This window comes from Schistocerca serialis, chromosome 3 (assembly GCF_023864345.2).
Source record: "Schistocerca serialis cubense isolate TAMUIC-IGC-003099 chromosome 3, iqSchSeri2.2, whole genome shotgun sequence".
NCBI lineage: Eukaryota > Metazoa > Arthropoda > Insecta > Orthoptera > Acrididae > Schistocerca > Schistocerca serialis.
In genome coordinates, this window is record NC_064640.1 from 1,024,580,930 (window position 1) to 1,024,597,767 (window position 16,838).

General features: G+C 41.1%; 1 protein-coding gene across 1 annotated transcript in view; it reads right to left on the reverse strand.

The window, feature by feature from the left end:
- LOC126471484 (tyrosine-protein phosphatase non-receptor type 14) overlaps positions 1-16,838 on the reverse strand; it is a 172,879-nt gene that overhangs the window by 19,212 nt on the left and 136,829 nt on the right. The window contains exons 20-21 of the mRNA XM_050099691.1: positions 13,880-14,039; positions 5,330-5,493 (exon numbers count right to left, since the gene is read on the reverse strand). Coding sequence (XP_049955648.1) covers positions 5,330-5,493; positions 13,880-14,039 — 324 coding nt within the window. The remainder of the gene's footprint in view (positions 1-5,329; positions 5,494-13,879; positions 14,040-16,838) is intronic.

Sequence of the window (16,838 nt, forward strand, 5' to 3'; positions counted from 1 at the left end):
TGGGGAATGTAAATTATGATGCCAGACTTCAGCAGACTAAAATCCAGGCCAGGGGAAATCCTACTGTCAGTGCTCCCAGATACCTAATGGTTTAAAGGGTTTCCCAATATTTTAATACCCACAGATGCAAATAAAGACTGGCAGATTCATATAAGGGACTGGCAGATGTGGCTTGGACAGCATTTTTCTTAACTAAATAAATCTCGGGTGAACAGCCTGGTGTGAGTGTGCAAAGGACACAATATTTCAGCAATTGACCTTGTTGCCATCATCAGGTGTGCTGATGTACTGCCAAGGGACGGCAAGAATGAGGTATATATTAGATTCCCCCTCCCCCTCCGCCTCCCTTGGGCGCTCCCTCGGTCGTCCGTGCCCAGGGAGGATTGCCGGCGGCGTTTCGGAGGTTCCACCCCCTGCCCTCGAAGTCAGGACATTCTGGGATATTTCTATCTTCTCCTTAAACTGGGTAATGGCTGGTTCCCCAGCTTGGTTAAGCGAATAGCCGCTGTCATGATTCAGTTCAGGTTTTCTTACTCTGATCTCTATAGCTTCTTTGATGATAGAGTCCCAATATTTGGAAGTCTGTGTTAGGACCTTGATCTTGTCATAATCCATGCTGTGAAGTTCTCACTGGCAATGCTCGGCAATTGAAGACTGATTAGGCTGTCGCAATCTCATGTGCCGCTGGTGTTCATGGCATGTCTTCAATGGTGCGAATTGTCTGACCTATGTATTCCTTACCGCATTGGCATGGTATTTTGTAAACCCCTGATTTAGATAAACCAAGGTCGTCCTTAACACTGCCAAGAAGTGCTCTGGTTTTAGTTGGAGGGCAGAAGACAGTTTTTACCTGATATTTGCGTAAAATGTGTCCCACTTTTCCTGATAAGGCCCCACAAAACAGAATGAATGCCATGGCCGTGTTTTCCTCAGGTTCTTCATTAGTTTCCGCCGGTTGTGTTGTGAGTGTCGGACGTAGAGCAGCCCAGATTTGCCTTCCCTTATAACCGTTCATCAGAAACACGGACTTCAGATGGATCAATTCTTGTTGAAGACTGTCCTTGTCAGAGAGGGCGCGAGATCTGTGTACAAGAGTTTTTAGCACGCCGTTCTTCTGAGCAGGGTGGTGGCAGCTATCCGCGTATAGGTATAAGTTGGTGCGAGTTGTCCTTCTACACATGCTGTGCCCCAACCTGCCGTCATCTCGTCTTTTGACAAGAACGTCCAAGAAGGGGAGCATCTCATCCGATTCTACCTCCATGGTGAACTTGATATTCTTGTGTCTTGAGTTGAGATGTGCGAGAAATTCCATCAGCTTGTCTATTCCATGTGGCCAAATAACAAACATGTCATCCACGTATCTAAAGAAACAGGTAGGTTTTAGTTGTGCTGACTCAAAGGCTTCTTCCTCAAAATGTTCCATGTACATGTTAGGGATGACGGGAGAGAGAGGACTCCCCATAGCAATGCCTTCGGTCTGCTCATAGTAGTCGCTGTCAAATAGAAAATATGTTGACGTTAGAACACGTCTGAATAGATCGGTGGTTCCCCAATCGATGAGTTCCAGAGATTCAGGTAATGGAACACTAGTAAACAGGGGAACCACATCAAAGCTCATAAGTATGTCAGATTCCTTAACCGTGAGGTGGTTGATGCATCCTATGAAATCCAAAGAGTTACATACGAGGTGTGGCTAGAAAAAAACCGGACTAGTACTGGTGAAACAATAAAACGAATGCAATAAGGCTGAAAGTCGCGTGGCCTGTCACGTGACTCTCGCTCCGCCTACTGCTCGAGTTTCATCTGCCTCCTGCAATCAGTCTGCCCGTGGCGTCTGTTTTAAGTAGTTGACGTTTTGTCTGTGCGTCGGAAAATGTTGAGTGTACAGAAAGAACAGCGTGTTAACATCAAATTTTGTTTCAAACTAGGAAAATCTGCAAGTGAAACGTTTGTAATGTTACAACAAGTGTACGGCGATGATTGTTTATCGCGAACACAAGTGTTTGAGTGGTTTAAACGATTTAAAGATGGCCACGAAGACACCAGTGATGACACTCGCACTGGCAGACCATTGTCAGCAAAAACTGATGCAAACATTGAAAAAATCGGTAAACTTGTTCGACAAGATTGCCGTGTAACAATCAGAGCAGTGTCTGAGTTAACAGGAGTTGACAAGGAAAGTGTTAGGCAGATTCTTCATGAAAGTTTCAACATGAACAAAGTGTGTTCAAAAATGGTTCCAAAGTGTCACAATTGAACAGAAGGAACGCCAAAGAATGATTTGTTCTGACATCCTGGAAAACATTGAAAGTGATCCCACCTTCTTAAAAAATGTTATTACTTGCGATGAATCGTGGTTTTTTACTTACGATCCCGAAACTAAACGCCAATCGATGCATTGGAAAACTCCTGGTTCTCCACGACAAAAAAAAGCACGACGGTCAAAATCGAAATTCAATGCAATGATGATTTTTTTTTTTTGACATCAAAGGGATTGTGCACATTGATTGGGTACCAGAGGGACAAATAGTGAATCAGCATTACTACATTAGTGTCCTGGCTACCCTACGTGAGCGAATATGGAGAAAAAAGTCATGGATCCTTCACCAAGACAATGCCCCAGCTCACAGTGCGTTGTCAGTGAAGACGTTTTTGGCAAAACACAACATTCCCATCTTAGATCATCCACCCTACTCACCTGATTTGGCCCCCTGTGACTTTTTTCTTTTCCCTAAAGTCAAGTCAGCTTTGAAAGGAACTAGATTTGAGACTGTTGAAGCAGTAAAAGAAAAAGCGACGGAAGTAATGTATGGACTTACCGAAAATGATCTGCAGCATTGCTATGAACAGTGGAAAATTCGTATGGAGCGGTGTAGAGATCGAGGAGGAGAGTACATTGAAGGAGATAACATGAAATTGTAAATAATTGTAAATAAATGTTTTTTCCAGCATCAGTCCGGTTTTTTTCTAGCCGCACCTCGTATATGGTGCGGGCATGTCCCCATGTGAGAGCTGAGCAGCTCCTTGAGGTACTTCGCGAGAGGATACGTTGGGGAACCAATATTGGTGGCAATAGGACGTAACGGGACGTATTCCTTGAGGACTTTCGGTAAGCCGTACAGCCTCGGAGGAACAGGGGCACTGGGCTGTAACTTCTTTGTGACCTCTTCAGGGAAGCCAGAATCTTTGAGAAGCGCCTAAGTTTTCCTTTCGACCCTTTTGATAGGATTGGTGTCAGTCTTGTGGTATGCAGTGTCATCTAGCAGGTCTCGCATCTTCATGGTATAATCCTGGTGGGACAAGATTACCATAGTGTTACCCTTGTCTGCCGGTAAGACCACTATGTCTGGATCTTCTCTTAGCTTCCGGATGGCCACCCTCTCTTTTGTGAAAATATTCAGTTTCACAGGTCTAGTTCTAGTTATGGCCCTGCAGGTTTCGCAACATACCTCTTCCTCTGCTTCAGGCAGGAGTCGAGCCGCTGTCTGTTCAACTGCACTAATGTCAGCGATGGGTGCACCTTTAGGTGTCGGAGTGAAGTTCAATCCTTTCTTGAGAACTGAGACCGCGTAATTATCCAGTACTATGTTTGTGAGCTTGATAATGATCTTCCCCCATCTTCAGAGGGCCATTTCTCAGATATATGTTCGAACTTGGATGTCTGTCATTGGGTGGACTTCTTTTGGGCACAGTCCACTGTGGCCCGTATGACACCATCAACCCAATCCCAGCTGCAGGAATTGAAGCAGTTGGTGAGATGTAGATGTAGCTGGAGGAGTTCTTTATTGGTGGTGTGCAGACACCACCGAGTGTGGGGAACTCTCTCTCGTACCAGAGCTAGGCTGGCACGTTTCTTGATTTTTCAGGCAGCTGCTGAGTTGATGTGGTGCTTTACCTTAGCAAAATTCGGTACCACACGTTCTTCTCGGCACCTCATAAACAGCAAATGAGCTCAGAAGCTGACTTGTTTCGTTGACGCAGCTTCTCAACTCTTTTTCATATTGCGCTGCATCTCCTTCCCATAATGGTATGTGATGTGATTCTTCAATTTCTCCAGGCGTATTTGGGTGAACAGCCTGGTGTGAGTGTACCAAGGACACAATATTTCGCCAATCGACCTTGTTGCCATCATCAGGTGTGCTGATGTATTACCAAGGGACGGCAGGCGTGAGGTATATATCAGATTCCCCCTCCTCCCCCTCCTTCGGGCGCTCCCTCCACTGTCTGTGCCGCAGGCGCTCTCTCAGCCATACCCGCCAGGGTTTGACGCCCAGCTTGTGGCCCCGCGTCTGGATGTTCCCTCATAGGTCCACGCCCAGGGAGGTTTGCTGGCGGCGTTTCGGAGGTTCCTCCCCCTGCCCTCGAAGTCAGTACATTCTGGGATATTTCTATCTTCTCCTTAATCTGGGTAATGGCTGGTTCCCCAGCTTGGTTAAGGGAATAGCCGCTGTCATGATTCAGTTCAGGTTTTCTTACTCTGATCTCTATAGCTCCTTTGATGATACAGTCCCAATATTTTGAAGTCTGTGTTAGGACCTTGATCTTGTCATAATCCATGCCATGAAGTTCTGACAGGCAATGCTTGGCAATTGCAGACTTATTAGGCTGTATTTTTCTTGGTTGTTGTGACCTCTACTTATAGGAACAGCAGTTTCAGAATAGATAATCATGTAATAGGAATTATATCTTATGTTGGTTCCAGAACATACTGCAGATGCCTCCTACAAAACTTTGTGCTTTGACAAATACTTCACATTCAGAAAATTGTGAAAACCGTGGATGCAAGACTAGGACCTTTACAAAGGCTTCAAGTGGTTGACATTAGTAAAGAAAAGAGTCACATACAGCAATACACACATTCAACAACCTGCCAGAGCACATTAAATGTCATATGGTGGAGTTTGAGACTGACTTAAAGAACTTCGTGTTGGGCTAATTCTATTCTATTAAAGAGTGTCTTCACAGGAGCTCTAAATTTAATTTTTTAGATTATTTCATTAGCACTGGAGTACAATAGTCTTTACACTATATTGCATTAAGTTAAAATAAAACGCACATATCTGACTTCTTTCCAGATCACAGAAACCACCCCATGTGGTATTCATGGTATACGACTAATGTACTGTATTTACTTAACTACATTTCTTATTGTAATATGTTACTTAAAATAACAAATTACAGTGTTGTATCGACTTAAAATAATTTTACCATTATTTGATCTAGAAAATTTTAATAACTGACATCATTTCATTCTATCTGTTTCTATATTCACATTTCACCCTTTTCTCAAAACAGTTAACAGTAACACCAACCAGCAAGAGTTATTTACCTGACTATGATCGAGTGTATATAGAAGTAAGTCACTCAGAATCATTATTCCAGTTCGACCAACACCCGCTGTGCAATGTACAAGCACGGGAGGGTTGCAGTTATGACCAGCAGGAATTTCACTCACGGTGTGTTGTCGCACAGATGACACTTCCTCCAGGAACCCTAATTAACAACAATAACATATGCATCACACAATTTAAGTGATATGAAAGAGATTTCAGAATAAAGTGAACATTCGAAAATAGAACACGCCAATGAAACATTTATAAAAGAGAAAAAAACTTTGTAAATTATGACATTTGCAAACTAATGTGACATAAGAACAACACTTAAAACATATGAATTGTTTTTCACAATGGGTGAATTTTTAATAACTCTGTAAGCTTAATCTGTATAATCCATATTGCATTTTGGGATGGTATGAATATTTATATCAAATACACAATGTTTTAAAAATACAGAAAACACGCGGAGATGGCTAGTGCAGAAGCAAAAACTTGCGGATATATTTTTGCATGCACGCAACAGGTTCTCATTTTGCGATTTCATGTTAACACCAACAATAAGATTTAGGAGATGCAGCAGTAACTTAGTCCTGATGAGGGTGATGAAAGAAATTGGTGTTGGCCATTTGAGGGAACTACGTCAGGGTTCAGTTGCAGTAATGGGGGAAAACTTTGGAAAATGTAAATAACAAAGGTTACATTAACCTTTTGTTCTTACTTATAATGAAATGGGTACCATCACAAAATGCAGGAGGCTCAATACAGATTTAGTTATGATGCATTTTCAGTGCATCTACACTTTTGACTGTGTCATACCAATGAATGGCAATCTGTAATTAAATAAGTTCAAATTCTGCCACTATTTACGGACTAGCAAATACTCAGCATGTGTTGCGAAGACACTCACAGAAAGAAAGTATTTGTGTTTGTGTTTAAACTGTCTCTACTGGAGTGCTTTTGGATACATAATTGTTGTTAATTTTGCACACATGAATAAATCAGAAGATTTTTGTATGTGTGAACAGGCCACATACATCTCTCCATGTGAGAAACATGGATTTGACAAATTCAGTACACACACTTGTAGCAATTGTTCCTGTACTTTGTTGATGTCATTAAAAATGTGAGCTGCATCAGAAACTGCAGACATCTGAATTCAAACACCATATCTGTCACAATCATTGGGATGCATGGCAACTGTACATCTTCTTCAGAAATTTTCGACTTAAGCATCATTGTTTCACACTTTTAAAGAGAAGTATTTGCTGTCATCTTCAGTTGATCTTAAAAAAATCTGAGTGGCCATATGCACAAACATTTGTCATTGCATCTTGTGGGTATTCATGCGTGTGCTGTGGACTCTCTGTAAATGTGGTCGGTAATACAGGAATTTTTCCCAATTCGTTGGGATTCACATTGCCATCATTAACAAACTGCATCACATAAATGAATATACTCTTCAGAATGGAACTTGGTTTGATTTTATCAAGCACACATATTGACAATGTATTGGTGGAACCATTGTCAATGTTTCTAGTGCTTTCACAAATCATCAATCAATATGACAGTAATTCATGACAATGACTTTCTCTTTTGTTTCCTCATGTTTTCATGGATTTCTCCATTTGTTGTTGAAATGAGATCCATCTTCTTTCTTGGAAGGGGGGAGGGGGGGAAAAAAAGTCAGATGTTGCAATTGCTGTACAACTGATGAGTTTCAGAGAATCACTCAACATCACCATTTCTGTGATGAAGAATTATTTCACGAGTTAAATTCTTTGTCAACTACAGCAATTGCCACTTCATTAATTGTTCATGCATTTGTCTTGGGTGACATGTGTTTGTCAAGCTCTGACTACAACTTTGTAGTCATCAGCTGGCGTCTGTTCAAGGTCACTTCTGATCAATTGATTAATTCGTTGTGCTGGTTGAATAAAGTTTGTAATACAGTGACAGTTTCTTGTTTTGTGATCATATTAAATCAACAATGTTGATTGATTTTTTCCATCAGTGTTCCCCAGGAAAGAAATTTGAAAAAATATTTGATCTTTGCTAAGCAGCGGTAGTAGAGATCCTACATGATCATAAATTTGACCTTGCACTTAGAATGTTGTGTAATTCTTGTGCATGACTTTTGTTGAGCCGAACGATGGCATTTGGAAACATGAACTTGCCAAGAAAGTTCTTGACTGGCTTGTGTTACTTGATTCCAACACTGATAATAGTTCAAGTGGTGAATGTAATTCTGGCAATTTCATTTTTCCACCTGTACAGTACATTCCTGGTGCTTCATTCTTAAATTTGAGGGCACTGCAGTACAAGGTTATTTTTTCCATTTTTCCAATAACCACACTTGGATGAAAACTGTAATAATAATCAGCACTGTAATGGAATGCACCAAGATGTGAGTGTTCACCTGGATTGGTCAGTGCATACTCGAATGGTATCCATACTTACTTCCTGTTCCTTGACTGTTTCAGACAAACTGGCTAGAGCATTGCATACTTGAGCAGTTTCTAGTCTTTCTTCCTGCTTCCCACGTGTTTCTGATGAATGAGCTTGAGCACCGCATAGTCAAACAGTTTCCAGTCTAGCTTCCCATGGCTCATCAGTTTCTGAATCTCATGATGCCTTTCTCTTATGTGCTTAAAGTGAAGACTGACCAATTGCTTGTCGTTTGGATGGCATTATCGATTTGACAATGAAAGTAATCTTTGTGAGGACTAGCACAAATTCACTTGGAAAACGAATAGAAAATGTGAGTTATAGCTACTATCTAATGTTGACCGGCAATTGGAATTTCACAATTAACACCATTTGTTATGTCAAGCATGAACTAAAATGTGCCATTTGTATTTGACTCAATTCAATTGGGTCTGTCTGTCTGTCTCTCTCTCTCTCTCTCCCTCTCTCTCTCTCTCACACACACACACACACACACACACACACACACACACACACACACACACACACTGAAAGTCCACGAACTGCCACTAAACCATATGAAATAAAGAAATTTGTTGAAATGATACACATGCTAATGTACAATGGATTTTGTGTGTGTGTGTATGGCAATGCCTCAGTGTTGTAGCAGCTCCACAAATGCCTATTGTCTCTGCCTGCAGATGTTAGCAGTGAAGTTAAAGGCTGGCAACAGTGCTGCCAGCTGTCAGGATCTACTCTCACAGACTACTACAATTCAGAAATCTTCACAGGTGTGCACACAACTATAATACCCAAAAATTTTATAGCAGTCAGAAGGAAACATTCGTTTTTATATATAAGGGTGTTTCAAAGACTTTGCTTCAAATGTCTAGCGACAATAGATCATATCTTGGGAAGAACTTTTGTTAGAGACAAAAGTTTGCTGATGTTAGCAGGTGGCACTAGGTTTCCTTTAGTCTTCACTGGCTATGGTATGATCAGATTTCACAAATCAAGCAGGATCTACTAATCAGTTGTGCTGGATACTACCTACAACAGTAAACTGATATACACATTTTCAACAAGAAAGCTGCAAGAATGAGATCTCTAACCAGAGAAAGATATTTTAAAAGCAAAGCAAGAACTTTAATTTTGCTGGGTCTACCCTCTATCATACGGAGCAGATGACTGTGTTACAGGCAACACACAAGGCATACATATGCTGCAGAGTGTCTATGCCCTGCCACCTCTCAGGGGCATAACCAATAAAAATGACACTTAGTGTAGCCAGGAAGCATCAATGAACTTTTTGTCTCTAACAACCATGTATGGATGAATACATGTGAATGATTTGATAATAACTGGTGAGCTATCCATGATATCTTCGTCGACTGCACGTGGCAAATAGTGTGCCACTCACATATCCACAGAAGAGACATTTAAAAAGACTGCTGTGAATTGCTATTATAGAGGGTTTCCCATAAGCCAGTAGGTGTTGCCACACATGCCACCACATGATACCAAATTTGCATCACCTCAATTCCTGCGATTTTGATTGGACTACATGTCTTTTTAAGGTATGGCACTTAGAGCTCTGCCTATGATTATCCTCATATTACTCTCAGATCACACTGAGGTTATGGAAGACAGTGCAGTGTGACCTCACGAACCTAGTATTATGCTATTGCTACCCTGACTGGTCTTGAATATTGTAATCTAAAACTAGTGGAACAGAGGAAGACTGCAGAGAGATTCAAGGATATAAAGTTATGTATGCTTAATACCGTATATATTGTAAATAAATATATTTATGTTTTAATCATTCTATAGTGTCTATAGTGTTATGATGAGTTCTAGAGCATTCATCTACCTCATTACACTGAAGGACACACAAGGCTTTTCTGGCAATGAGTTTGTGGTTAGTGACAACTTGGATCCAAGGAAGAAGTTTTGACATCTCTGCATGCTGAACTAATCAATATTTCTTTTAGTGTCAATGGAAAAAACTGAAATTTTTCTTTTCTACATACAGTGAGGAACAGAAAGGTTCTAGAATTTTTCATTTTTGCATTATTCTTACACTGCCCACAACTGCTACTTCTGGAGGTATCCACTCACTGCATTTGTTTAGTTTCAGACCCAACAAATGAAAACCTTGCTGGCCAGCATAACCAGACTGGTGGAAGCACAACAGTCCCAGAGACAAACAGCTGAAGTACAGAATTCTGCTGGCCACCTCCTCCCTACCGCTCTTTTCATGAAAAACAAAGAGGAATGGGCAGAGTCTCCACGCAGCTTGACAAACATTTTGCAGCTTATAAAATCAGAGCTGACCCATGACGTTCTTTCTTTTTTTAACCTTGGATAGAAGAGCATATTTTTGATTTGTGTAGGAAATTGTTCCCTCAGATCCAAATCCTACCCTATGAGGAAGTTATTGGGAACTTGGGTGAATTATTTGAAGCTCAGATTCATGTAGGTGCCGCTGATTTCAAATGTTTTGTATGTGTTGTCACAGCAGTCACTCTAACAAGGAATAGGTCTCTGAACTCAATGGCATGGCTATGAACAGTAAATTTAACTGTACTTGTAGAGATGCTTTTCAAGGTGAAATGTTTCATGCTGGCATTTTTCAGAACCTTGGAGACAACAGAGTACGGGCTGATGCACTTAAGGTAATTGAAGCTCAGGAAGTACATGACTTCATTGAATTTGACTTTATTGTGCTTGTTGTTACAACATTTACTCGGGCTGGTTCTAAGTGAGGTCTGCCTTGTGTAGCTTGCATTGACAACAGCTGCCAGTCACTCCCAAGTCTTTGTTCAAGTTTTTTATCATGCATAATCACAAACACTGCTTCTTCTGCCAGGCAGAATGCCGACACAGTCACAAGTGAGGACACACATAGCAAGTGTGCCTGCAAATTAAGTGCAATGCAAACCCTGTTCCACTTCAATACAGATGCAAGCACACAAATTACAAAGATATTCACACAGCATAAAATGTGGCTAATTAAACTACATTCTCTCTGTTTAGACAAATTGCAAAAGGCTCTGTTTCTCACAAAACACATAAAAGCAATCTTCCAAAAGTTAGAACTGACAGTTGTATTAAGGGAACAAACTGCAAACTATTCATAGCTTCACCATCAATCTGAAACATTCCAGTCAGATACATTGCCTTCAGCCATAACGGTTAATCGAACTACTTACAAGCAATTGGGACACCCTCAGCTCCAAAAATCGTGGCAGCGCCTCACAACCTACAACAGTGAAAGTGTCTCTGATCTTGGGATGTGCATCTCTGCAAGCAAAATATCGAAATATGACTGCATCTGTGCCATTCACAGTAGTTCAGTCATGCTCAAGTCCCAATATTTTTGGCATAGATGCATTTGATTTGTTTGGATTTGATGATTAGGATAATGTGCATGCTACTGATGTGTACGTTTCTCATACCAGCATTCATCAACTGTGTGAGAAATATGGACATTTGTTCAATGGTACACTGGGGCATGCAAAGAATTTCCAAGCACACACTATGCTCAAACACAATGTTCAACCAAAGTTTTACTATGTACATCCGGTGACTCATGCCATTCATGATGAAGCTGCTTCTGAATTCAACAGATTAGAACAAATTGGTGTCTTGAAACTTATTTCTGCTAGTCAGTGGGCATCTCCTCTGGTTACCACAAAAAAGCGAATGGGAAAATCAGACTTCAAGACAAATTTAAAGCAGCAAAATAGGCATGCAGGGGCAAACTAGGTTTCACAATGAGCAAATTCAAAAACATTACATTCAAGGCACAAATTTCCAAAAGCACAAATGACACAATTTTCCAAAAACACAAATGATATGCTGTCTCATGGTAGTAATCACCATTAGCTCCTGCCTTCAAGTTACCATCTTAACAGGGTAATTCAACTGATCATTTTTCATTAAACTGGGACATTATAACTACTAAAGCCTGATTTTTGCTGGGTCCCTTGCAGTAACATGAAGGTTAATAATGGAGCATTGACACAAAGTAGGGCAAGCCATTAAATCTAAAGCAAAATTGCTTCAGACAGTACTGGCACCTTATAACAGTTTGGAGTCCTTGTTACCACTTATTCAGATTCCACCTATGCTCGAATTAGGCCTTAAGCTTTTTTCTTTCTGTTATGGAAAATAAAGTTATAAATAATTATGTTGAAATTTCTAATTTTCATCGCACTAGATCATTAGAAGCTTTTACACTTAGCCCAACCACTCTCTGCAGTAGAACGGTATTCCACAATATCTGACTTTTTTCAAATTTGCTGAACAACCTGAAATGGAGTGGAGCCATGTTGAGAGACAGAGAGAGAGAGAGAGAGAGAGAGAGAGAGAGAGAGAGAGAGAGAGAGACTGGGGCGGGGAAGGAGGAGGGAGGTTATATATATGTATTAATAATCATGAAGAATGGCACACTCTTCACCATGAGACCTGATTAAAACTGCATCACACCATTTCTATTTAGCCTTAGGACCAGTAAACATACCCAAAATGAGCAATGCACCTTTACATTTGGTATGTGTTGATACTGTGATGCATTGTCACCAGATATAATAATAAAGTAGCTCAGACTCAGTACTCACATTTCCTATTATCTAACACACAACTTTAAAGTGAATTTACTGCTATTGTTGTTAGGTAACCACTTACAACAGTAATTTATAAATGAAGAGATAATAATTTATCCTTTCCTGCAACCTTTGTAAACTGAGTTAAGAAACTTTGAAACTTTAACATCTTTCATACCGACAGGTTATTCCTGTCATTCCAACCAGTGCTATAGGACCTGAACCCACCACATGCATTGAGGGAAAAGCAAACAAACTAGCATCTATTACTAGTGTTTATGGTTCTAGTGTGTGAAAGTTGGCAAGTGAGACAACTGAGTACCATGTTTATTATCCATAGTAAGGAGGGGAGGAAAGAAGGAAGGAAAGAAGGAAGGAAGAAAGGTAAGAGGAAAGGAAGGAAGGAAGGTAGGTTGAGGGTGATTTAATGCCATACTGAGCTCACTACAGATAGATCATTACCTCACGTGGAACTGGATGGCATTGGAAGGCAGCCATAGTTACACTACACCATTTGCATCAAGTGACCATTGTAAATCACAGAACAACTATATCACAAATAAAACTGGACTTTCTGAAATAAGTGTTAAAAGGGTTAGAAAGGTGTTAACAGGTATGTCACCTTGACTGGTCAAAGATGTAGGGTTCTACTTCTGGTTCTGATGCTTAATGTGTGTTTCCCCTCCCCTGTGTGAGAAAGGCCAAAGAACATCACTACGAACTGAATGATATTTAATGATTCCCTGCTGTGGCCATATCAGTCACTGGATTGATGACTGATTCAGTTATGGCAAATATAAATTACAAGAACTAAATCTGATGTTATAACTAAGGTCTTAAAATCCCTGCCAGACACTTATGCTGATTTTAACCTATTCATACACTTTGAGAAATAGACACAACACTAAAAAATAATGAACTCTGATATCAGACACAGAGGAGTGCATGATGGCGACTAGCCGCGACATCATCCTCTACCTGTGGCAGCATTTGGATGCAGTATCAAGGGGTACATGGCTTGCACATTGCTCTCCAACCTGCTGTAAGATTTCTGAACTTTGAAGTCGCTACTTCTAATTCGAGTGGTTCCTCAACGAGGCTGACGGTGCACCATTTATGGAACATGTTGAATGAATGAATGAACGCCTTCAAGTTCACTCACAAAGGAAAAATCCCTGACAGTGCTAGCAATTGATCCCAACTTCCTTCTAATGGCAGCCACACATGCTGACTGCTCAACTGTGGAGGCAAACAAACAAAACACTAGTTCCTGTTAATTATCACTACACATTTTCTTGCCACTGTAACAAATAAACTTTATTCTTTCAGTTTACATAAGACTTTCAGACTACAGTGGGGCATGTGTGGTAGCACTCTAAAATACGATGAGTTGTGTAGCAGATGTTTACATGGCTTTTACATTTTGTGCAACAACTTTCATTGGAAACAAATGACTTTTGATATTTTTACTAGTGATATGTTTTATCAAATTCATAAAATATTTACAGTTACCTAGAAAGTGACCAACATTCAGAGGACAGCCCTGATCACCCCATTCCACATACTGCAAATGCCACACACCTCTGACTCTACGTGAGCTTGTATGGATGAGCCGCAACTTAGTTGTGACACAGTGGCCTGTCTCTTGTGAAAACTGTTGCCATATCTGAAACTGAACAGATGTGCATAAAATAATGATCATATTTCACAGAAGGCAAATATTAATTAATAGTTTTGGAATTGTGAATATGAATGTGATGACAATTGACCTTATCAATGCACATATCTGCATTGTTCAAGTGACACGCCTGGGAACCAGAGAAGCTATGTGTCACAATGTAAAGTTAGTAAGAAAAATAAAACATTCACAAAGCTTAAATATTTGGAAAAAAGAATTACTGAGAAAGGCTTTTCAAAGATTTGTAGCGTAGCAGTAATGATATTGCTAACCCAGTGGACATATAAACGTACTTTTACCATGCACATTACTGAATATTTGTGTTAAAGTGCTTCTGCAGTACATTAGGGAGTAAAAAGACAAGAAAGCAACATTTGTCAAAATACTTCTGGTAGTGTCTAATTGGCAGATTAGAAACAGAGTAAAAACAGTTTGCTTTGGGTTGTGTCTCAATGTTACTTTATGTTGTGACAGTGCCACGACATTTAAGAGTGCCGCCACGTCAGTACGCGCAAACGGCGATAGAGGCACTCCGCAACTCGGCTGAGAACGGGAGCGCCACCTAGCTACGAACGACGCCAGCCGCATGTCACGGCACGGCAGTCGAATGACCGATACGGAATTGGTAGCATGTAACCAGCTATTGTTTCTACGTTTGTATATCCACGCGATTTATTAGTGATTAAAGGTTATAACACTTTTTGGCGACGAGGATGGTATATTTTTGTTCCTGCGTTGTGGATTTGTGTGTTCGTGTCGGGGCAGACATGGAACAGCTTGTGCAAGCGCTCATTGAACAACAAACACAGCAGACAGCTGCTATTCAGGCGTTGTCGACGTCGCTTACTCATCGTCTGTCTTCCTCTTCTCCGCCTCCGTTCCCTCCTTACAACGAGGCCGCTGAAGACTGGGAGGATTATGAGAAGTGTTTGCGGCAACACTTCTTGGCTTTCGGCGTTGTCGATGCTCCTATGTGTAAGTCGTTATTTCTATCTTGGATTTCCCCACGGTTCAGCTGCTATCTCAGTTAGCCCCGCTGCAGGAACCTGCCTCTCTGTCCTTCCGAGAAATGTGTGAGTTATTGTCTACCTATTACCGAGAAAACACCCATGTCGTTGCCGCCCGCGTGGCGTTCTACTGGTGTCGTAAACAGCCCCATCAATCTTACCGGGCTTGGGCGGCGGAACTACACGGTCTGAGTAGGAAATGTCAGTTTGTCACAGACACTCATCATGAGTCTTATGCTGATTCAATGGTTAGGGATGCTATTCTACGGCTTGCTCCTGATAAAGAAGTTCGGCAACGTGCCTTACAACTGCCAAACCCGTCATTGTCGGAAGTTCTAAGCATCGCTCTATCTTTTGAAGTGTCTCACGCTGCTGATGCGCAAATAGACGAGTGGTGTGATGTAGGCGCTATACAGACCACTTTCGACATGGACAATTTCCCAGGGGACCGAGACGTCGGTCGGGCACACAGTTTTCATCTGCCAGGAAGTTTCATATCAGCGCACACTCCGCTGCAGAGTGAAAATCTCATTCTGGAAACATCCCCCAGGCTGCGGCTAAACCATGTCTCCGCAATATCCTTTCTTTCAGGAGTGCTAGTTCTGCACGGTTCGCAGGAGAGCTTCTGTAAAGTTTGGAAGGTAGGAGACGAGGTACTGGGAGAAGTAAGGCTGTGAGTACCGGGCGTGAGTCGTGCTTCGGTAGCTCAGTTGGTAGAGCACTTGCCCACAAAAGGCAAAGGTCCGAGTTCGAGTCTCGGTAGAGCACACAGTTTTAATCTGCCAGGAAGTTTCATATCAGCGCACACTCCGCTGCAGAGTGTTCCCCCATTGTCTGGGCTTTGACCCATGGGTTGTTGGAGAAATTTCAGTTTTGCATTACAGCAGTAAATGGAGTCCACCCACTTCTCCATGATACCTTTGTAATGGTCTACCATAAAACTGTTTATGGTATTCAGGAACTGTTTCCATGCTACTTGTTTACTCTCCTTTATAGCTCAGCAGCATTTGGCCTTCTCTGCCCAAAGGCTGCAAGTAAGCTTTCTACTGTTGGTTGCTATTTGAACCAATATAGAGATACCTGCCTGCAGCAGAGAAGCACTCTTTATTCCGTCACAGAATAGACTGTCTTCAAAATTGGTCGGAAGACTGCAGAAGGGATGCTTCAGCAGAATGGTCGATAGTCTTTGTGACACCATCAACACAATCCCAATTGTTGTCATGGGAGTTTGAACACAGTGAGTTAGCCAAACAGTGTCCAATTCAACTTACTGAGCACCCATCATGGCAAGTTGCTTTCAGGTATTGTTCTGTCTGGCAGTTGAATTCCGGTCATTAAGTGACCATTAGAATGAAAAATCAAGAACTACCTTGTACAATATACAGTTATCTAGCTGTTTTATTACTGACATATCGATTTTGGTTGATTTCAAGCCACCCATAAGTCATAAAATCTACATAACAGTGTATTTCAAAACTCCAATGCTTACATATTTTGAAAAGTTCTACTACAGTATAATGTGTTATATCCAACATGATAGATACCAGTCCTCTACTCTCCCCCCTACAGCCAACATACAAGCAGTTGCTGCCACACAATGCATTCAGATGTAAATATCAAAGTGCACGTAAATGTTTACAGAGGTCATGTTGGGTATATCATGTTATACTTTAGTCGAACTTTTCAGAATGTGTAGCATTGCAGTTGAGGAATACAGTATTTTTGTATGGCCCATGGATGGTCTGAAATTGACCAAAGTCGATAGTCAATAACAAAATAACTAGTA